The 23,603-nt window shown below is 42.8% G+C and overlaps 1 protein-coding gene across 3 annotated transcripts in view; it reads left to right on the forward strand.

Annotated features, from left to right (window-relative positions):
* Nucleotides 1-23,603, forward strand: part of CAMK2B (calcium/calmodulin dependent protein kinase II beta) — a 172,744-nt gene that overhangs the window by 119,750 nt on the left and 29,391 nt on the right. For 2 of the 3 annotated variants that reach the window (XM_083368369.1, XM_083368367.1), the window contains exons 7-15: nucleotides 888-990; nucleotides 1,100-1,183; nucleotides 2,216-2,310; nucleotides 3,105-3,227; nucleotides 4,161-4,244; nucleotides 8,232-8,274; nucleotides 10,635-10,715; nucleotides 19,895-19,935; nucleotides 20,307-20,378. In XM_083368369.1, the coding sequence (XP_083224495.1) occupies nucleotides 888-990; nucleotides 1,100-1,183; nucleotides 2,216-2,310; nucleotides 3,105-3,227; nucleotides 4,161-4,244; nucleotides 8,232-8,274; nucleotides 10,635-10,715; nucleotides 19,895-19,935; nucleotides 20,307-20,378 (726 nt within the window). The remainder of the gene's footprint in view (nucleotides 1-887; nucleotides 991-1,099; nucleotides 1,184-2,215; nucleotides 2,311-3,104; nucleotides 3,228-4,160; nucleotides 4,245-8,231; nucleotides 8,275-10,634; nucleotides 10,716-19,894; nucleotides 19,936-20,306; nucleotides 20,379-23,603) is intronic. The other variant, XM_083368368.1, reaches the window with a different exon arrangement.

The raw sequence follows: 23,603 nt of genomic DNA on the forward strand, positions 1-23,603 counted from the left end.
GGAATGCTCATTTGTAGACACAAAACCTTACATCATGGATACTCTGGCTGTTTAGGTATTGGTAGGTCTGACAGTTAAGAGGACTGTAGGGGGGGCACCATATATCATGAGCCAGGCTTGGATCAAGAGGATGAAACTTACATCTATAAAGTGAAAAAAAACATGGGCTAGGAAATGCAAGTCAAGCTAGATGGTTATTTATGCTCCTTGCAGTTTTTGTGTGCACCCCCTCCCAATACAGACTCATAGCAGAAGTGCATTTAAAATAAATTACGGATCTGTTTCCCCAACTTTAACTGATTTTAAAAACAGCTTTCATGGAAATGTAGAAAGCTTGTGCTCCTAAACCTGTTAACATATTTCCCTCTAATTCTGGACGAGTGCCACTCACTTTAATTACAAGGTAGACAACAATGGAACAGACATATAAGCAGCAGAGATGATACTGGACCACCAACAGGCCAACGTTAGACACGTCTACTCACCTTCAATGGACTGAGACCCCCAAGTCAGCACGTACAGGATTGCACTGGTAGAAATACAGGGGCAAATGCACTTTGGATCTCTCATGATATAGCTAAGTCAAATCACGCAAAGTGTTCAGTTGTGAGGTCAAAAACGGTCAGTCCACCATTCATGCAATTCTGGACTGCATGATGGAGTGTCTCAATCTTAGTGATAATCTTCCACTTAAAAATAGGTTCTCTCTAGGTCTGTCTGCCTCAATCTGTATGGCGGGGAGGGAAGGGAAGTGTTACAAAAGTTTGGCGGTCTTCTGTAAACTGGTTGCTGTTGTTGTTTCTTTTTTCTTCCTCCTTTCCTTTTGATTTAAACTAACCACAAACTATGAAAACGTCGCCCTGTATTCTGTTGGGTCATCCCGACAGCCGGAGAACCTGCTTCTGGCCAGCAAATGCAAAGGAGCAGCGGTGAAATTGGCAGATTTTGGCTTGGCAATTGAGGTGCAAGGAGACCAGCAGGCCTGGTTTGGTGAGTGCAGGGTGAAACTACACTCCCTTCCTCTTTTCTTGATTTGAGCGGTGGAGCCAGATGGTTGTGTGAACATACGTGTGTTGGCCATTTTTGCTTTCTTCCTCAGGCTTTGCAGGTACTCCCGGTTACCTTTCTCCAGAGGTTCTACGCAAAGAAGCTTATGGGAAACCTGTGGATATCTGGGCGTGCGGTAAGAGGGAGCTACATGATTCTGCTCTATCAAGGTGGGCCCACCGTAGAGACACAGAGAGGGCTCCCCATTTAGTCTAGGGCTCAGCACCACACTGCAGAGCAGCTCACAAAAGTTGGGGTGTTTCCCTCAAAACTCTGATAGAAGACAAACTCTGATAGAAGACAAACTAGAAGACAGTTTTGTAGAGTAAATTGTTTGGGTATGGATTGAACAGGATATTACTTACTATTATAGGTATACATTTATGTTCCTCCTCACAGAATTTTCAAGTCGGCCCACAGCAAAAAAAATAAAATAACAATTAAGCAATAATAAACACTTGGTTTAGCACTAATATGAACAAAATAGTCAAAGCTGCATGATGACATTCAGTTCCATATGGCTGCCATGAAAATTACCTGGATGTGGCTATGAGCTTGACTGGATGGAGTATATAAAACCTTGTGGTCAAAATGCTGGTGAGATGGCAGGACTATCAAAGCTCCATTTGCTTTTGTGTGTCACATGTACAACACACACACAAATCAGGCAATCACACCATTATGGCCAACGTGATGACTTTTTTAAAAAAACTATATCTGTGGACACCTATGGCTAGAAGGATACAGCTCCAGGTCTTCTTCTGCTGAAAACCAGTGAATACTCTAGACGGGATGTCCCTCTCAAGTCCTTTTGCTTCCTGGTTTGTTCCAATCACTATAGACCTCCCATTTGCTCATGCACAGACACACACACACACACACACACACACACACAAACTCCTAGTAAAAGAAGTAGCCTGCAACTCTCCATACCCTTGTAGATTGCAAGATGAGGATCAGAAACCATTTGCCTGTTTCCTTGCTTGCTTTTTCTCTGTCCCAAATCAGGTTAAGTAGAACATGCACCTCAAGATCTGGATCTCTTTACTTGCTTAATCCAGTTTAGATTATTGGTGATTGATTAATCAAATGGCCATCTCAAATCACATGGCAACATGTCATTTGTTTGCTTATCAGTTTGCTATTGTTCCATTTTTTTCCTCCCCAGGTGTTATTCTTTACATCTTACTGGTGGGGTATCCTCCGTTTTGGGATGAAGATCAGCACAAGCTATACCAACAGATTAAGGCTGGTGCCTATGATGTGAGCAGTGGTTTCTTTTGCTTGCATTCCCTCTGGCTTGCAACCTGCCGAGTTTCACTAGAATACTAGTAGCCCAAAGAGAAAAGTTCAAAATTTGCTCTTCTTAAAATTGAGAACTGGGCTAATTGTAAGGTCCCCAGTAGGAGCTAAAGCCTCTTTGGGAATGAGTTTCAAAAGGACCAAGGGATGCTTTGTGGGCATTTGTTTCATTCTTCGAGTCGATAGCTGTCAAGATAGATAGCTTGGGTTTACACATCACTGTAAGCCCTAATAGGCTGTATTGCATTGCATATGAAATAAAGAAATCATGATCTACAGCAGATGCGTCTAGCCTTTTGGCTCGCTTATTACACTGAGCGAAGAATTGCCTTGGGCCTCATGAAAAATATATCATATAGTAACTATCTCTAAAAAAATCACATAATAATGTTAAATGTTTACAATCTTGTGACTAGCTGTCCAGGGCCATATGCAGACCATAGGCCACAGGTTGGTCAAGCCTGATTTAGAACAATATGTCCATTTTTTCTTTTTTTAAAAAATGCCAACTAGGATAACAATGATTCAAATGGAATAGTAAATCATATACATGCTTTTTTAAAAATGTCTATAACTGAATGCCTCATATTGAATTTTAACCGCAATTTGTGGATGAAATCTTGGCTCATACGTCAGATTTCTGTGGATGTCTTTGTGTTACTCTAGTTGGCATTATAAATACCAACTTAATTGATCAGAGGACCCTCTTCTTTTAATATTAACTGTGGTCTTCCTGCAATATCTTCTTCCTTTAGTTTCCTTCCCCTGAATGGGACACAGTCACTCCTGAAGCAAAAAACCTCATAAACCAGATGCTAACCATCAACCCTGCAAAGAGAATCACGGCACACGAAGCTCTGAAGCATCCATGGGTCTGCGTAAGTACGATTGTGCCTTCCTTCTAGCTTAGATTTAACCTATCTGCCCAAACATTGTTAAAGGAATCCCAAATTTCCATGTTTAGTTCCCTTAGAGATTGTAATAGTTTACACCTTCTAAGATAGGATATTAGAAAAATAATGATAAGGATGCATAAGCTTCCAAAAAAGCTTTTATGAGACTACCTCCACTGAGCAGATGTTTTCAAATAACCTCATTTATAAAACTGCTGTCAACTTCACTATTTTGAGTATTCTGTGGCAAGCGAACTCAAAAGATCTTGGATGATCCCTGAGCCACAAGGAGGTCCACTGCTGCTCTCTCTCCCCCTTCTCCCCCCCACCCTTTAAGGTTAGTTTGGGCTAACCTTATGGCTAGTGACAGCAGTGTTCCTCTGCAAGAAGCTGTTCTAGATATGTTGCTATAGGGCACGGGTGTCAAACTCGATCGCGTCACATGACGTGTCGTGATGTATCGCAACGTTTTTCACCTTTGCGGAGTCGGGATGGGCGTGGCCTGCGTGTAACACATAACGCCCATGGGCTGCCAGTTTAACACTCCTGCTACAGGGGATCTGCAGAACAATGGGTTGTGTGATGCTGTGGAAATTGCCTGGATAGGCAGATATTACAACCACCTTTTGTTGGGCTGCTTCAAGGACCTGCTTAGTGCAGTGGACTCAGTATAGCTAACCGGTCCCTAAGCTGTTTTAGAAACCTGCATATTATTAGACACACCAAAGCAGACCAGGAAGGCAACAAGGTCTGTCTCTGTTTCCCCACAAACACAATTCACCCTGCCTTTATGTTGATTTCCCTGCCCTCCCCCCCCCTTTCCTGCATGCACTCTTTTTAATCCCAGGCCAAACACTTTAGACTTTTGCACTTGGCTTCCCTATCTTACCCTCATGCCTTCTAATATTCTTTTTGCAGCAACGTTCGACAGTGGCCTCAATGATGCACAGGCAGGAGACTGTAGAGTGTCTGAAAAAGTTCAATGCAAGAAGGAAGCTCAAGGTAAGTGATTTAAGGGGTTACGAAGGTGGAAGTGCATAAGGCCTTTCAGTGCTGAATCTCTCTTCATTTAACATGCAAGGCAAGTACAGCTTGAGACCAGATGTTTCAGCCCTGATTTCCAATTCAAAGCCAGTCTCAACACACGAATAGTAGACTGAATGCATTGGTTAGCAGTTGATGTCACTGATGCCAGATTGCATCCAGCCAGGTTGCATCTAGCACTTAGGGACACCCCCCCGTCCCCCAAATGTGTTGACTGCCCTATCTTTACTCAACACACGAAGACCTTAGTCCCAATGTCGCTTGGCTCCACCAGAGCAAGCAGATGATGGACAAACAGACAGTAGTTAGATTTGTATTGTGTGAGAAAGGCTGCAAAGACTCAAGCTGTTCTTTCTCTTAGCCACGTTTCCATCAGAGCAGGAAGGATTAAGGCTGGGAAAAGACAAGATTGTCCTCTGTGATAGGCTGAAGATGAAGGAGCTTCCTGGGAATCTCCATAGAGTAGGTTAAATGAAATGAAAGAGGAACATCCATCCTCTAAGGATGAAATGGTCTGTTCATAGCTCAGGAAATAATGTCTATGTGATGGTCCCACCGTTATGTTTTTGCTCTATACCAGGATGCCCAACCTTGGCCACTTTAAGACTTGTGGCCTTCAATTCCCAGAATTCTCCAACAATAACAATAGAAATAGCACTTAGAATTATGTACCGCTTCATAATGCTTTACAGCAGGGCTTTTCAACCAGTGGTATAGGTACCACCTGTGGTACATTGGCACCTGGCAGGTGGTACGCGACCATCCTAGAAAAATGGTAGCGGGGGAGGGGAATGAGCTGAACCAGTGGCAGCACCGCACAAGCCTGAGTGAGAGACGGCTGGAGCTGCAGGGCTGTCAGGGCTCAGCGGAAGCGCCAGGATCAGCGCCAGGCTCTAGCTGGAGCTCGGCGCTGATCCTGGCACTTCTGCTGAGCCCAGAAGAAGCGCCGATCAGCTGGAATGTTGCAGCATCTCCAGGGTCTTGTGATTTACATTCAGATGCTTGGCAACTGATTCATATGTATGACGGTCACAGTGTCCCAGCGTCATGTGAAGTGACCCAAACCTTCTGCAACCACCCAGCAGACAGGGGGAATAAAAACCAAACACCCCCCACCCCACTCCCGCTGCCAATCCTCAACAGAAATGCTCACAACAATGAAAACCTCGGACAGGAGGAAGAGTGCTGCTGGGTGGGCAGGCAGGCAGGTGTCTTGCTCAGCTGTGGCTTGGGGGGCACTTTTTTCAGTGCCATTGTAACTTCAAACAGTCACTAAACGAACTGTTGTAAGTCAAGGACTACCTGTACTTCACTTTTTTCCTTTTTTTTTTGGTCATCAACTTTTTGACACTTTGCTAGGCGACTGGTGGTACTCGGATGTTGCCATATCCTAAAAGTGGTACAATGGGTGAAAAGGTTGAAAAGCCCTGCTTTAGGGACTCTCTAATGCTTTACGTCCCAGCTTCTGCCAACCTAGCAGTTCGAAAGCACGTAAAAATGCAAGTAGAAAAATAGGGACCACACCGGTGGGAAGGTAACAGCATTCCAGGCGCCTTTGGCGTCTAGTCATGCCGGCCACATGACCACGGAGACGTCCTTGGACAAGCGCTGGCTCTTCGGCTTTGAAACGGAGATGAGCACCGGCCCCTAGAGTCGGAAACGACTAGCACGCATGTGCGGGGGAACCTTTTCCTTTACCTTTAATGCTTTACGGAGTCAACCTCTTGCCCCCAACAATCTGGGTCCTCATTTTATTAACTCTGAAGGATGGAAGGCTGAGTCAACCTTGAGCCGGTCAGGATCGAATTCCTGGCACTGAGTCTGGCTGTGGCATTTTGGAAGTTGAAGTCCACAAGTCTTAAAGTGGCCAAGGCTGGACATCACTCTTTCATACAGTATATTCATATGGTGGAAAACAAGCCAGTGTGACGTTTGACACACACAATAAGCCAGAGATGAAGTTTATGGAACAATTAAGTTAGCAAGAGAAGCTGCCTCCAGGCTTTGCTTCAGTTCCTTGTTGGTTTTAAAATCAAATTAAGACTCTTTGCTCCTGCTTTGGATGAGAAAGGCATTAGAGAGGCAAATAAAAATGATTATGCTTCAGGACATGTTAGAGATAATTTTGAAATTTGCCCCAAAGTTTAGACATCTGTTTCTTTTCTAAAAACAACCTATTTCTCATTACAATGCACTCATTACTTAATAATTCCATGTCTGTTACACATTATTTCACCTATATTCCATCGTACTGGAAAAACTGTATAGCAATGGGCAGCTTAGGGCGCGAGCATTTATCTTCTGTACATTCTCCAGGCCTCATACTAATTGATCTGATTTATTTGACAAGATGCCTTTAACCTTCCAAGCATGGCAAAGGTTAGCTATAATGAAAAGAAATGGAATTATTTCATTTTTGCCCAACAGCATGTTATCTATATTAATCTTTTTCTGCAAAGATTTGAATGATAATCAACAACCCACTTCAGAAAATCTTCATCAAATCAGTAGTCTTCTTAGCAATTAGGGAGATTTTTCTGCTATTCTCCAATGAATCAAGTTTTAGTTGCCTCAAAGTTTGCATTTCTTATAATAAACCTTCCAAAAGACAAGTGGCAACAGCCAGCTTGTACTGTCTTCTTAATGCTAGTTTTATTTTCATTTTAGAACTCACTGTTTCAGGGATGGTGTTGTTATCTAAGTGGACTGTAGCTGGGATAATGAAAAAGGGCAGAATATTTGGTTAGTGTGTTGGATATGGTGGGCCACTGTTTGAGCCCCCATTTCTTGGGAAGGTCAGCAGGAATAGAATAGAATAGAATAGAATAGAATAGAATAGAATAGAATAGAATAGAATAGAATAGAATAGAACAGAAGATGGGATGGGATGGGATGGGATGGGATGGGATGGGATGGGATGGGATGGGATGGGATAGGATAGGATAGAATAGGGAATGGAGTGGAATGGAGTAGAATAGAATAGAATAGAATAGAATAGAATAGAATAGAATAGAATAGAATAGAATAGAATAGAATAGAATAGAATAGGTGTCACTTTAAATGTACACCAATCAACATACATTAAAATGAAATTTTGTTGCATACAGCTCTCAAAAGGGTCACCATCTCCAATATACACTACATAAATATGAAAAGAAAAATGGCATATACCCACTTACCCACATACATTCTATGACACAGAGAAACAACACAGTCTAGTTCGGATGTATACATGTAAATGACAAGAAAAACGAATCTTGTGAGTTTCCCAGATGGATGGCATAGGGAACAAAGCTATTACAGAATCTGGTAGTCCTGCTGGAAGTACTTTGAAACCTCCTCCCAGAGGGAAGCAACAGAAACAGACTGTGAAGTGGGTGTGTGAGGTCTCTAACAATGCTTCAAGTTCTAAGTACATAAGCAGTATCCTGAATAACGGGAAGCGAGCTTCCTATAATTCCTATATACATTTCCTATAGTGGGTTAGGACGCTGAGCTTGTCGATCAGAAGATCGGCAGTTTGGCGGGTCGAATCCCGAGTGCCGCATAACAGAGTGAGCGCCTGTTACTCGTCCCAGCTTCTGCCAACCTAGCAGTTCGAAAGCACGTAAAAATGCAAGTAGAAAAATAGGGACCACTACGGTGGGAAGGTAACAGTGTTTCGTGCGCCTTTGGCGTCTAGTCATACTGGCCACATGACCACGGAGACATCCTCGGACAAGCACTGGCTCTTCGGCTTTGAAACGGAGATGACCACCGGCCCCTAGAGTCGGAAACGACTAGCACGCATGTGCGGGGGAACCTTTACCTTTACCTTATAGTTTGGTGCATTGCTTATTCTTCGTTTATGCAAAACTTGTTCTACTTTCTTTTCTTTGTGTTTAACATTCTTTCAAGAATTTCCTTTCTACGTCTATTTACTTTTTTCTGCTTTCTTCCTTTTAGGGTGCCATTCTTACTACTATGTTGGCAACAAGAAACTTTTCAGGTGAGAAAAGCTTTGCTTAACAACAGCCAAAAGTAAAACACACACACACACACACACACACATCTCAGTGCGTTCCATACATTCTTTAATTAAGACAAAGCAAGCAAGAAGAAATTCTTCTAAACCACTATTATTTAGCCTCTGTCTCAGGAGGTGACATTCATCCCTTTTCTCTTAATACTCTGTGTTCTTTGGGCACGGCTGCATTATCATCAGAAAGGTTAAACTGGGACCAAAGGCAGGGCCCAAACTTAATTTATTTCTGCTGAAAGGCTATCATTGGTGATTTAAAAGTCAGGGGGAGGGGGGGGAGGGAAATCCTGAACGGCCATTCAACAAGCTTGCTTTCATAAGCCCTGCCAAACTTCCTGTGGACCTAATTCTCCTCCTTTGTTGTCCTAAATAAATGAAGCCAAAGTCTTTGGATTCAATGCTTTAGCACTGGGATACCCATCCATGCAGCCTTTCTGTGTGGCTTCTTCTGCCTCCACCCCCCCCCAAACTGCCCTCAATTATATTTCTCAGGTTCCTCCTTACATTTAGCTAACTTAGCTTGATTGCAGTTTAATCCTGACTCTCCCCGAGAACTTTCCGGAGTTGCTGCAGATTTCCCTCAAGTCCTTTTCCTCTGTCTCTGAAAAGGTCCTCTTTATTCTATAACTGTTTTTGGTTTAAGCGGGGCAGAGTCCTTAGGCTGTTTCCTTAGCTTTTCCTGTGATGGGTGGGTGGGTGGGAATCTAATAAAGGGGAAACCTTAAGAAGGCACATGCTTTGGACTGGAGCGCATTCATTCTTTGAGTTGGCTTTGCCTGGGGATGCAGAGTTGCAGCGTGCTTGTTCCATCCTCTGGGTCTTAGTTCACAATAGACATCCATCCGGGAAACATTTTCTAAAAGAGCAAAGTACTTTCTCCCTATAGGAAACGAGTTGCTTTTCCTGCCCCCACCCCCCCAAAAAAGGAAACAAACACACCTGATTTCTTTCTTTTTTTTAAAAAAAAGGGTAAAGGATGGCTGAGTAGATGCCTCAAGCGGTAGTCCACCCCTGCTGTTGTCTCTCCTTATCTTGCTCACCTGCAGAGTTTCTCTTCCCATCACTGTTCATGGGCCTTAATCAAAGCCCTATGAATTTTTCCAGCAAATCGCGGCGCAATCCATGTTCTGCACCTAGAAAACTCCAATTCTGCAGCTAGCAGGGGTTGTAAAGGCCTGTTAGTTCTAGATAAGGAGATACTCTGCTAACGTCGGCAATGAGAATTGGTTTTATCTAATTCAGGATGCCGGAATTTCTGAGCAAAAAGTGTGTATTGATGGACAAAGTGACTGACTGGGAAGCGGTGGCATTTTGAAGACACTGAGGAAGAAGAGGGAAGATGGGCAAAGATGTTGAAAGAAGCAGTGATCTTCAGCAATAAATAAATAATAAATCTCAAACTTTTTGTTCTCCTACCTAGCCTGTTGCTAACCGGGGGATTGATGTTATCTCCTGGAATTATAGCTGGGTAAGCTACTGGATCTTAATGGCGGCCTGATCCTCCCAGCTGGAAAACAGATGATGGCTACAAGGAACCTGTGTTCTGCCATAAGTTTCTTTTACTTCTTCCTAAGTAATTTTATGATGATTGCCAAATTCCATAAACATTTCTGGGATCACAGAATTACTGAGTGTATTCTGGTTTTCAGGCATTCCAACTTGGCATTTAAGCATTTCTTTCCAAGTGATTCTTCCATTAGGAGGTTCAGAATCATAATGGAGGAAACCCCAGAAGTGGAAAAATGATGATTACTGTGTTTTAATACATCAGTGAAGCTTAGGAAGCCAGCAGCAGAAGAGGTGCACGGCTCCCATACTGCATTCCACGCTTTAGCAACTCTAGGAATTCTTGACCCCAAAGTAGGACTTCTTTAATGTTCAGCAGACCTTCCTCATTCCAGCTGCATTTGATTAATCCTGGTCCTACGGAAGCCTTTCCTAGCCATCATGCCTTCCAGGACTCAGTAGCAGAATGAGTGCTTTAGAGCATCTTCAAAAGTGATGAGTCTAAAACCTGGACCCATGGTTCCCCTACAGCGGATGGGCTTCTGATGCAGAGAAAGAAGATAATAGCTCTTGATCTGATGGAAAAGATCCATGGATTGTGTAAAAGTGAATGCACGTTTGCTACCAATAGTCATGCCTCTTCATCTCAACTTTAACTCTAATCTTGTTCTGCTTCCTTTGTCTCCTTTCTTTCCCCTTCTGACTTTCCCTCTGCCTTTTCTTTCTCTCTTGTCTGCCTCCACTCTTCTCTAACTCTTTCCCCAATCCCTTCTCCTACTTTCTGTCCTTTATTTCTTTGTTTTCCACTCTGGTGCTAACAGTGGGCAGACAGACCACCGCTCCTGCTACCATGTCTGCAGCAGCAGCAGCCTCCGGTGCCACCATTGGGTTGGTGGAGCAAGGTAGACATGTCCGGAAGAGACCCTCTTCACTTTCCCCTCTTCTCATTTTGAAATCTTGAGCGCATGTTGTGTCATTAATCCAAAGCACTTCATCCCACCCGGTTGTAAGATAACAGGGCTAGCCTCTGCACCGCCAAAGAGCCCAAACGAGGGCCACCTCTGCAAAAGTCTTGTCTGTTAGTGGTGTCAGTTCTGTCTTGCTTCATTAAGTCGTGATTTAGAAATGGTTGTGAAAATGTTACCGGAAGGGATTGAAATCAACTAAATGTAAAAGTCGCAAGTCAGCCATCTCCAGACCCTGAATGAAGCAGAGTGGAAGTTGCAGACCAATGACAAAAACAGGAGATGCTAGCTTTGTAGGTTAAGTAGTGGTGGTGCAGCTAGAGGTTGAGGATATGGTGGGTGGATATTATTTTAGCGTATTTTTTGAAAATATATTATCATATATTATTAAATACCAGCTGAGGCTATTACTCTAACAACAAATAGCCAATAGAAAATGGAAACCATGAAGAACAGTGGCAGTCTTAATAAAAGGAGAAGTGGCGACAGCCAGGTGAATGCATCTAATTGTCATTTGGTCTGTCCTTCCCCCCACCCCCCACCCCCCCAACTTTCCTTACTTGTGAGGTGTTTCGTGAGATTGTGAGATGTTGCAGGGATGTTGCAAATGCCATAAATTCAGGCTGGTTGCCAAATGCCCAAAATGTAATCCTGTGAGGTCCTCCGCCTGTCAGAACTTTGAATTCGGGTCATAAATAGTTCTAGGAAGGTCCATCATAACTCTGAACAGTCGCTAAACGATCAGTCGTAAGTCAATAATTACCTTTAAAGATTAAAAAAAAACCACTGTAACAGCGTGTAATCCAGGTTGCCCTAGTTAAATCAACAATCCCTCAAAGACCAGTGAAGCTTACCTTACCTTACCTAGCTTACCTTACCTTACCTAGCTTACTCCCATGTTACACCTTTGCTCCGTGAGCTGCATTGGTTGCCAGTTGTCTTCCGGGTAAGGTTCAAGGTTTTGGTTATGATCTTTAAGTCCCTACATGGCATGGGTCCGCGATACCTCGAGGACCACCTGCTGCCGGCGTCGACTCCCCTCCGCCCTGTGCGCGCCCACAGAGAGGCCCTCCTCAGGGTGCCTCCTGTCAAGGAATGTCGACTGGTGGCCCCCAGGGGGAGGGCCTTCTCTGTGGGTGCTCCGGCATTATGGAACCAACTGCCGGTTGAGCTCCGGACGGCATCAGACCTCCGATCCTTCCGTTGCGGGTTGAAGACCCATTTATTTGAACTAGCGGGTCTGGCCTGATGGGGGTACATGGGTTTTTATAGGCTTGTTTTATTATTCTTGTTTTAACTTGGGCATTATTTAATTGTCTTTTAATTTTTGTATTGTCATTTATATTTATGCCCTGTGAACCGCCCTGAGTCCCTTTGGGAGAAGGGCGGTATAGAAATCTCAATAAATTAAATTAAATTAAATTAAATTATCTCCTGGCCCAAATGTCTGGAGGAAGAGACAGGTCTTCAGAACCTTAAGATGAACTGTCAAGTCCACTAAAGCTGAAGTACTTGCTAAAGAATACACATGCATCTTTTTAACTGCATGCAAAATCGGATATATTAATATTTCCAACATAGCTCTTTTCCAACCATGAGTACAACTATGCCAACAATGAACCTCCTCCAATGTCATTTAAAAAAAAATGGTTGATTCTGTCATAAACAACCAACCAACAAATTGATTTTTACACTTGGATAGAAATTTTGGAGCATTGTCTACTTCATTGCCTGACCAGTCTCTTTGATTTGGAGCTTAGGCATTTGAAATGCAGAGGGAAAAATATCCATTTCCGCTCTTGCTTTGCTGATTATTTGTTATGAGTTGTGAGTTAAATTCTTTCCCCAAGAAAGATTGCTGCTTGCTCAGTTGAATCTTTTGGTGCTAATAAAAATATGCACTACATGAGCTGGGCTATAACAGTGCAAAATCCATGTGTCACTGCGGATTTGATCTTTGTTTCATAGCTTGACTTTTTCTGGAGTTTAATTTTTGCACAAGTAGGATGATGAGAATTACTTTTTCCCCCTCTGTTGAAATCAGGCCTGACTCTGGTGGAGATGTTCTCATTTGCTAAAGAGAACTGTAATTTTATAGATCAGGCTTATTTTGTTAGCATGCAGAAAGTGTAGACCAGCCCTTTCCACGAGGTTATTCTGCTCCCTGTTCTACTGTTTAAATCTTAAACCTTAAAACAAATCTGTGTTATCTCAGGAAACAAACTAATTATGCTTACCTCCACCATCATCTGAAATCCTCACCATGGCTTGAAATTAGGCTCCTATAACTTTCAGTCATCATGGCCCTTAGGTGACTAGGAATGAAACATCTAGAGCAGGGATTCCCACGCTGGCTGAGGAATTCTTGGAACTGAACTCCACACATCTTAAAATTGCCAAGATTGGGAACCCCTGATCTAGAGACACCAGGCTACAGAAGGCCTTATGATCATCTTGATCTCACCAAGATGGCTAGGCACTGGTTTCAATTGATAAAAATACATAATTAGGCTTTTCCGTTCATGAAATATGCAGTGAAATGTGCTGTCCTTTGACTAGAGGTTTGCAGCTCAGCCATAAATTAACCTTGGATAGGTTGATATGCTTCTGATTCAATACCCTAGTAGGGTTATGAAAGCAAAATGGGTTATGAATGGTTATGAAGACAATGCACTAAGTGAAGGATTCTTAGTAGTTTTCTGTTATGGATAAGATGAAAACATGGATGAACTATTAGAAAAAACATAGGAGGACTTAAAACCAAAAACTGGATCATACTTGATGCTCGTAAAGAGGGGAAGATGTACAGATGGAGTGCAGCTTAGAGGGAAGAAAACAGGTGAGGCTGGTTGCTTTAGAGTAAGGGGTTTAGATCCAGGAACACACCTTTCTTCCATATCTAATCCATCCAGACAGTTCTTGAGGCATGCCAGTGTAAGTTTCCCTAGATGCTTTATTCATGCCAGATCTTCTTGTTGCTTGGTGTAGTCACAGGTTTGTCTGTCCCCCCCCCAGTTTTGTGATAGTGTGAAAATGGCAAATGGTGCATGAAATTTGTGTAGCCCTGGTGCATGCTTTGGGCTTTGACTAGAAGAATTAGAAGTAATTCTTCTCGGACGGCGGACAAGTGCTTCTGATGTGCTGAAACTGGCTGATGTGCATGCAGGATGGATAGCTGTGTGTGGTAGCAGTAATTTGACTGGCCTAAGCTACTTTCTGAGTTAACGTCATTCTGAAAACCCACCTTAAGATTTCAGGCTGGGGGGGGGGAAGAGAAAGAAGCAAAAGAGAAAATTATGTTACTGCATTGCGTGTCTCCTTGATTTTGTATGCCAGTTTTTTAAACGAAGTATCCTACTGCTTTGTGCCTTTTCTACAGTGCAGCTGTACATTATATTCTTCTCCAACCTTCTCCAGCCCAGGGCTTTTCACATAGTGAACCAACTCCCTCAATTTAAATGAAGGAAAGTCAGCAAAGGCTCATTTTTGTATTGAACTTAAAACTGCCTCTTTTAAGAAAGGCTTAATAAGTAGGTTTTCTGTTTGGGAACAGTTATAATTATTCCATTCGGATTCTTCCACTCTGCCTTATACACTATATAAGCATCTACGGCTACTGCTGCTATATAATCACCAGTAACATCTTTTATTATTGTCATCTCAGCAAATTGACTCTGCAAGGATTTTAGATATTTTAAAGCTCTGAGTCTTCTGGTTCACCCTTTATTCTCAGTTATTATGTAAAGCTGCATCGTGTATTGCAGATTTTTTGCTTTCCATGATATTTCAGCCTTGTTTCTCGAATTTAGCACCTTCTTCTAAAATTGAAATTCAAGAATATGTTATCCAACTGATAACTGATAATGGTTTTTCTAATGCTGAAGATGAAATACCGTAGCCCAGTGTTTCTCAACTTTAAGACATGTAGACTTCAACTTCAGATAATAAGTAATATCTGGCTGGGGAATTTTGGGGATTGAAGTCCAAATGTCTTGAAATTGCCAAGGTTGAGAAACACTGCCATAGCCAGTTCCTCATATTCAGAGAGAGAGAGAGAGAGAGAGAGAGAGAGAGACAGCACTGAGTCTACTCCAAGAACAGAGACAATCATGAAATGAATATACATTCTTCCGGTAGGCTGCCTGATCAACACAATGTTTTGAAACACATTTGGTCCTCTAATTCTCAGGTGTATTATTACTCTCAAGCTTCCTGATTCCACAAGAATAGTTTGATGATTACTATGTGCCTTCTCCTGTTGCCCTCTCGTCTATGAGAAGATATTATAAAATATTGCCATCAAACGTTGGACACGATACAGAGACTACTATAGCGACTGAAATGCCTATATTCAACAAAAGTCGATTGTTCTTGATCCTTTTCCTATTAGGATTTTTTTTCCCCGTCCAAATTCTGAGCAATGCAAGATTTCAGCTGGATTCATACAATTGCCAGCACAAGAGATGTTGACTTTTTCTTGAGACAGGGTTGTTGCCATGGCCCATTTCATTTAGTTATTATTTAATCTATTTTATTCTGCTTCCATACTTTGTAGTGTGCACTTCCTGTTCAATTTTTGAGAGATGGTTGGCCATGTGCACTTTTTTAGTTTCTTTGGATAGTGGGATGGGTGGCATATAAATTTATTAAATTTATATGCCATCCATCCCACTATCCAAAGAAACTGTGGGCACCTAAAATGGATGGATGGATGGATGGATGGAGAGAGAGAGAGAGAGAGAGAGAGAGAGAGACAGACAGACAGACAGACAGACAGACAGACAGACAGATAGACAGACAGACAGATATAGATAGATACTATTTCTCATGTTATCACCTTAGTATAAAAATGGGCAAAATAAGATCAATAAGGGAAAGATAGAAACATTCATTGGAAAGGTGGAAGAAAAAAACCAAAACAAAACTAAAACTCTTCCAACATTGATACAGGAAAGAGAGAGGTCTACAACAAATGCTGAAGGTCGCTTGACCAGTGTTTGGAGGATATGGTGCCAAACTGTAGATGGCCACAAGCAAAAGTGATGAAAGAGCAAGACTTCTTTGATGACCTCAGCAATCCTTAAGTTTGTAATGGTGATGGGTGGTTTGTCCAGATTTTTTAAGGTCTTATATAGCAAAAATGACACCTTGAATCTGCTTAATAGCTCCTTGGCAGCCAATATTGCAGTTGCTTCAGTTATGCACATAGCTGGATGTCCCACTCAACACCTTGACCGCTGCATTATGCAACAGCTGACGCTCATGGACCAAGTCCAAGGAAAGTACCTTCATTTAAAATACTGATTTACTGACATAACTTCTGACGAAATCAAGATTCTATGATAATATTCTACCTCCTCCTGTTGGGATGAGGAGAAAGTCATCTTGTGTATTTTCCATGTACTCTATTAGGTCAACTTCATGTTTGGAGGCTTTGCTATGTAGCAAGACCAGAAATTCTAACATTTAGAGATATATGGGGCCATTTCCCGCCCCCCACTTTGCTCCTAACAAACAAACTTGCCAATATTGTTTCTATCGAAAGGCATAGTATACGTAAAGCCATTTAAAGCTCAAAGGTAGCAGCGGCTATTATAGTCACATTCCGTTAATGTTATATGACTAAAATATTTTCAGTCCAAAACACAATCCATTGGTCATGCTTCTTGGGAGTTTATTTATTATTTATTTTATTTGTTAAATTTATTTGCTGCCTATCTCACTGTAACGGCTGCTCTAGGCAGCTTACAGTAATAAAAAGGAAGAACAAGGAAAGGTGTGCAAACAGAACAGAAGTAAAATAATAGAACAATAAAATGAGCAATGACAAGGAACCCAACAAGAATAAATACACCAATAAGATAAAAGAACAAGAGAGTTGGAAGGGACCTTGGAGGTCTTCCAGTCCAACCCCCTGCTCAAGCAGGTGACCCTATACCATTTCAGGCAAATGGTTGTCCAATCTCTTCTTAAAAACCCCCAGTGTTGGAGCCCCCACAACTTCTGGAGGACAGCTGTTCCACTGATTGATGGGTGGGGAGCAGGAACCAAGGAGATGGAGTCTGCCAGCCATCTACCAGCCATCTCCAGGGTGGAACTCCCCCATTTTGATCCCATTTCAGGAATTCTGGGGTTTTGCAGTTCCAGCAACTGGGTTTGGGAGAGACTTGACTTTTGGAGTGCCAAGTTTATTTAGGACAAATTTCCACGCTTCATCATGGGCTCTACAAGTCACAGGTAAACTTGTAAAAAAAAAGGAAAGGAAAACTTTGTAAGGCAGAACATTTAGGATTAAGGGAAGAGGGGGGGGGGGAAGAATTGTGTGTTTAAGAAAACCTGAGCGATGTTGATTCTGGTGTCGTGGAGTTTGTATATTGTGGGGAAACGATGTCCTCTTACTTGGGGTTTATTTTCTATCCGTGAGTTTCCACCCTTCCATTAGTGTGGTGACTGTGTGGTCCATTTCCTCCCTGTGCGTATGAGCCAAGTCTTCTGTGGTGCTGCTTCTGTGGTGCTGGTGCTGCTGCTTCACCCCCCCCAACCCCCCCACCCCTCCCCCACCCCACCCCCCGCCTTGGTGTCAAGACAGGGCCTCCGTCCCAAAGGCTTTGCTTTCTGTCTCAACACTTTTTCTCTCCCCCCTTTTTTTTCTCTCCCTCTCTTTCTCCCCATCCCTCCTCCAATCCTCCTTCTTACTGCCCCTCTCTCTCTCTCTCTCTCTCGCCTTTTCCTCTTCTGTAAATTTCTGTAAGGTAAGCAAACTTTTTGTTGAGTTCTGGCCTTTGATATGATCACTATCCATTGGTGGTGACTAGACTTAATGTTGGGACCGAGGGGATTATAAGACTGGGATTCAGAAGCAGAGGGAGTCCTTTTCCTTCTGCATACGCTGCTCCATCTGACGTCAGTATCACAGTAGATCCAATAATAGATTGTGACTTGGTTTCTCTTACTGCACACTAGACATTCGACTGGCCCAGATACAACACAAAAGTCATCAACTTTTCAATCCCTAGAGCAGGGGTGTCAAACTCAATTTGATTGAGGGCCACATCAGCATGGCGGTTGCCCTCAGGGGGCCGGGTGGGTGTGGCCAGGGTGGGCGTGGCCTACTGGGTGGGCGTGGCTAAAGTGTGTATGGCCTACGGGGTGGGCATGGCCAGCTCTACATCGTTGGCATCAAGGTTGCCTATGGGGGCCCGGGCAGGAGTGGGACAGATCTGAGGGTCTCTGGCAGAAGGAGGGTCTCTGGGCCAGGGCCAAGGCAGTGGGGGCCGTTCCCTCACTGTTTCCAGGATGGCTTCGCGGGCCGCATGAAACCACTTTGCAGGCCGGATCCGGCCCCCGGGCATTGTGTTTGACATGTCTGCCCTAGAGGATTCCCATGGCTTTGTCGATTCCCTGAAGTTCTCTTGACCACATCCCAACAAAGGACAACCAAGTTTCTATTCACTTTAATCCCTACCACACTTGCTCTCATCACTCTTCTTAACCCCACTCTCAGCCTTACCATGCATTTCATTTCAGTTCAGCTTTTTTTTGCCATATCACTCTTGGGTCTCTCCTCAGCCAAATAATAGCAACAAAAACAATTACAAAAAACAAAAACCGATCATGCAATGGCCAAGAAATCCATATTCTCCGAATGCTTATCTCCAACCTAACACAAGAAGCCAGTGCTGTAATCATTTAATTTTTTGAAGATTATTAATATCTCATGAGATGTAGGTGGAAGTGAAATGATTCTATACCACCTTTTACATGGAAATCCCAGTTACAGAGAAAAAAAGACCGGTGCTAGGTTGGACGTAATAAGGTCACAATTTTAACACACGGGAAAACAATGCAGCTTGCTTAATGGACTGTAATAGAGTGGCTTCAATAAAGAAGCAGATGTGACTTGTTTAGAAATCAGAATATGAGCTCCAGCCTTGGGTTACAGCTCATGTTTTAAGAATTTGGAAATTCTCAGTGCAAAAGGAGAGAGCCTGTTTGTGTAGTGGTTAAGGCACCAGGCTACCAACTGGGAGATTGGGAGTTCTAGTCCTACATGAGACTGATTTGGAGCCAGACTTAGGAAGGAGGCAAAGGCAAACCACTCCCAAACATTTTGTCAAGAAAACTGCAAGGACTAATCCCAAACAGTCATCAGGAATCAACGTTGACTTCTAGGCATCTTCCCACCCCCCAAATGCTGTGCTTAGCCAAATTTAGTTGGTCACAAAAAACTAAGTGGGGTTGGACCTAACTACTACATGGATGGGGAACTACTTGGAGATGCTAGGATCGTGGGGCTAGATTACATGATGATGATGATGATGACAGTAGTATCATCTTAGAAGTAGACAGATTGTTGCCAAGATAGTTATAGGGGCATCTCCAAGACTCAAGGTTGTCTTGAAGATTTACCTAGTATAAGAAAGACTGATACTCCTCGTTTCAAATAGAAGAGAACCTGTATGTAATTCTGTTGAAAACATCTAGCATTTTCATTGCAAATGTCAGCATCTCTAAAATGAGTTGGTACTTAGGATGAGTCTTGGAGCTATTAGCACAAAAGAATTGATATTCAAGAAGCTGTCCCCGTTCTTCTGCAAGTTTGGCTAAAGAGGAGAAGGAATGATTGGAGAATTTCTCCTGAGAAGGATCCTGTCCCACTTTATTCAGACGACTGCTTTGTTAAACAGAACACTGCTCTACAGAGATGCTCTCCTTTTATGGCTGTACACAATGTGTGCCCAAGCCAAGCCAATGGCAGTTTGAGAAACAACAGTGACTAAAGTGCCATTGAGCAAAGCTTCCACTGTTTTGTATTACTGCAGACCTCTTACTGACCTCCCTGTTTTGGGGGGAGTTGCCCATTTGTGAAACTTATTCATCTATAGGTCTACTTCTGGCTTGGAGACATTGGGACTTTGCCCATGCTCACTGGGCTTTGGGACTTAGCCATTGTTCTCAACTCGCCTTTTGGCAGTTGGATGGGGAAACAGCATCAGTGCTGCTGGTGTGAGGGTGGTGTGTTTTTTTGAGGGGAGGGGGGGAAGGCTATTTAGACAGTGCTTTCTCAGGATACCGAGAGAGTTGCCACTAAAATCTCTTTTTTCCTCCCTGTGCAGCAGCTAAAAGTTTACTGAACAAGAAAGTGGATGGCGTGAAGGTAAATATCTCTCTGGGCTATAGTGGGACATTCCATGAAAGAGAAAAACCAGGGAAAGAGATTCCAGCTTGTGCTGTATTAACAGGAGAGATTGTTCTGCTCTGTGTCCGTGATCGTTTTCAGAAACTCAATTAGCAAAACGGCTAAAGGGTAGAAATTAAAGTACTCTTCTATTCGCCACAAGTTAAGATCCTCTGAATGGCGGTGAAAGGAGAGACCAATCGCTTCCAAAGCACTAGCTGTACATCATTGCTAGGTAAATCATGAAGTGATGCACGCTTTATGAGTTTAAATCCTTGACACAGATTATCTGAATGAAAAGTGCTTTGTGTTCATTCATTCATTGACGAAAATGTGTATGTTTGATACAGCCTCAGACGAACAGCACCAAAAGCAGCACCGGAGTTACCAGCCCAAAAGGGACCCTTCCGCCCGCCGCACTGGTACAGTTTTTCTTCTATTTTCCTTATGTTTTTACACAAAAAAATGATTTCCCTGTGGTTTTGCTGCTGTAGTTGCTCCTTAATGCTTGCTGATACAACTGTACATGATTTAAGATGACTTCAACTCTACGTTCTGCCTCTAACTTGTCTGTTACTGTTCTGGATCCCTGAATTCTTTTGTGCTGTACATACATACATACATACATACGTGTGTGTGTGTGTGTGTGTGTGTGTTTTCTGAGGTTTTCGCGGGTGTTTGTATGTGGATCTTTGGTCATTCGTGTTTTTTCCCACGTAGAATTAAAGGTGTAGGATTCCGTCGAAACGTTGCTCCTACACCTTTAATTCTACGCAGGGAAAAACCCGAATGACCAAAGATCCATATATATATATAACTATTAGATTACCTTGCTAGGCCCCAAACATGGGGCAAATCTTTGTTTCCTATGACACATATGACACATATCTCTCCCCTTGCAGAAAGCTAACAAAGCGAGAGAGAACCTGTGGCTCAAGAGTTAAAAACACTGCCTAACGTGCAATCAGCCCAGGTTTGAATCTCAGAAGGGTATGACTGACTGATGAAGACTAATGAGTCAGAAATGCATCTCAGCCTCCCTTAAATCTTTGTTAGTAATTTACACACACACAACTGAGTAAGATGACAAATTTCTCTATAGTCAATTTATGTAGTTTACATTAGGAAAGATTCCAGAGAATAAACTTAATAAGACTCTGGAAGGTTTTTTCCCCCCAGCATAGAAGCACCCTAAATAATAATATATGTTAGGACAGGCTTGTCCAGGGGTAGGCAACCTTGGCTCTTTTTTATGACTGGCTCAGGAATTCTGGGAGTTAAAGTCCACAAGTCATAGAAGAACCAAGGTTGCCTACCCCTGGGCTGGCCAGTTTTTTCAGTGTGGCAGGAACTACAGATCCCTTCTGTGATCAGGAGGAACAAATATTTGCCTTGCCAAAGAAACAGGGTTGAAAACTGCCTTTGATTGAGCAAAATGGACTGGGGGTTTTCCCCCAGCCCAATTCTCCAGTTGTCTATTAAGCGAGAATTTGGCTTTGTTGAAGGCAAGGAGGCCAACCCTTCAAAGATTTCAATAGCTAGAGCCCTTTGTGGCATATTAAATATTACAGAATGGCTGGTGATGAATGCGTCAATTCAGAATTTGCCAGTGGGGGCAAGAAACACAGGGCCGGTTAGATCTTGAAAAGAGATGTGGAGCCTACGTGTGTGTGTGTATGGGGGGGTTGCCTTTATTTGCTCCCGCATCCTCTCCCCGGCTGATACTCCCGCCCATTGTTCCAACCTCTTCAGATGCGAATTGACTTTCATCTGCAACCCTCAAACATAGTTTTTTGTTCAGTTCCTCTCAGTGGTAGTCAAGATGCTTTGCTTTTATTGCTAGTTCTGAATAGCCTCTTAAATGGGGAGTGCTGGTGCCCGTGTCAGTAGGTAATTCGTGAGTACAGAAACCTGCCTTTTTATGAACTCATTCTTCAACGTCCCCAACCCCTCGCATAAAAACAACTATTGAACTGCACCAAGCTTGCACAGTGAGGAGTCTAGCCTTTAAGTCCAATCACACGAGCCATTATAGTCATTCATATTCTACCCGGAATGTTTATCAGGTTTGCACAAACTGTATTGTAGCTGTTAGCCGTAGAAAGAGATGTTCTTGCTTTCACAGTTCTCTAAAAATGACTGAACTAGGATCCGTTTCTTTAGATTTTTGGTTCAGCACTTCCCTTTCGTAGCTGTTGTTTTTCTAAGACACAAGGCAGCACAAATGTATTTTAATTACTCTCCACATTGCTAGTGAGTTTAGGATCAAGCCTACTTTGAAAATATCTTATCACCAAAGCAGAAAGTTGTTTTAACAGCCCAGGTTAATTGTTTATCTAACTGAGATGGGACAACCATTTGTTTGAAATGGTTTAGGCTTTCCTGCTTGGGCAGGGAGTTGGACTAGAAGTCGTCCAAGGCCCCTTTCAAATCTGTTACTCTGTTAACTTCGTGTTGGGTTCAGCAGCAGCCTTCTCCAATCTGATCTCCTTCAATTGCACTGGGTCTACAATATCCTTGGAGCCCAGCCTGCCTGAAATGCATCAACTTGGAGAAGACAGCTGAACAGTGATGGACAGGATGTTTCAAAGGTTCCCAGCAAAGAAGATTCTTTTTCATCTCCAGCTACCTGCTCATTTAACTGGAAATACCAAAGGCTGAATTTGGAAGATCCTGCACCAAAGCATGCATTATTTACTATTTAATTATTTCAAAGCTTGATTAATGTGTACATATTTCTTCTCTTTCCCCATTCACACAACACCTTGGTCATATAGCACCAGGCCATATATTGACCACACATTCACTGTTACTAAAGTAGGTAGAGATATATGTGTGGATAATTCTTAGACCACATCAAATACATTACAAACAGATTTTCTGAGACTTTCTCAGCTTTGAAATGGTTCTTATTCTCCCAAGCTCTCCTCTCTTAAATCACCTGGTAGAAAGATGATATTTTAACGGTCGTGTAAAAAGAGAGAGAGAGAAAGAGAGAGAGAGAGAGACCCATCTCTCATTCTTACATGTTAGCTAGTCCTGCCAAATTCACTTTATCAGCCTGCCTACACCAAGCCATAAAAGTCTTGTCCATATCCATGCAAACTGAACACATGAGTTTAGTGCCCTAGAATTACCTGTTTCCAGGTAAGTACATCTTAAAAGTGTCAGAAAAGCACTGAAGATTTGTCAAACAAATGTATGTTATGGAAGGTAAGTTCTCAGCTACCAAAACCTTTGCCCAGGAATTATATTGGATGGACTTTTCATACCCCATACCTCTTGCTAAGCCCTCTGTTGTGTACCAAGAACCTGTGGGTAAGAGATCTAAACTCCGGGATCATCACGGAATGCAGCCATGGCATGGGATAGAGATCGGTTCTTAACTTAAAAATTCAGAGCATAGCAGAAAGCTGAGAAATGTGGTCAGAGGACCTGCTGCTCTTGTTTTGCTTCTTTTTCACCCTTCTTCCTTCTTCAGTGGAACCTGCGTTGAGATGTTAACCACCCAGGTAGGAGGTTTGGTTGCTGCTCCCAACGACCAGTGGGTTGTGGGTTTTTTTTTTTTGGTTGTTCTCTGGCCATGCTCCTTATTGCGAACGGATTGAACATAGATACCGCCGCTTGCCCTCTCCATTTCCAAGTGG

The sequence above is a fragment of the Vipera ursinii genome, assembly GCF_947247035.1.
Source record: "Vipera ursinii genome assembly, chromosome: 8".
NCBI lineage: Eukaryota > Metazoa > Chordata > Lepidosauria > Squamata > Viperidae > Vipera > Vipera ursinii.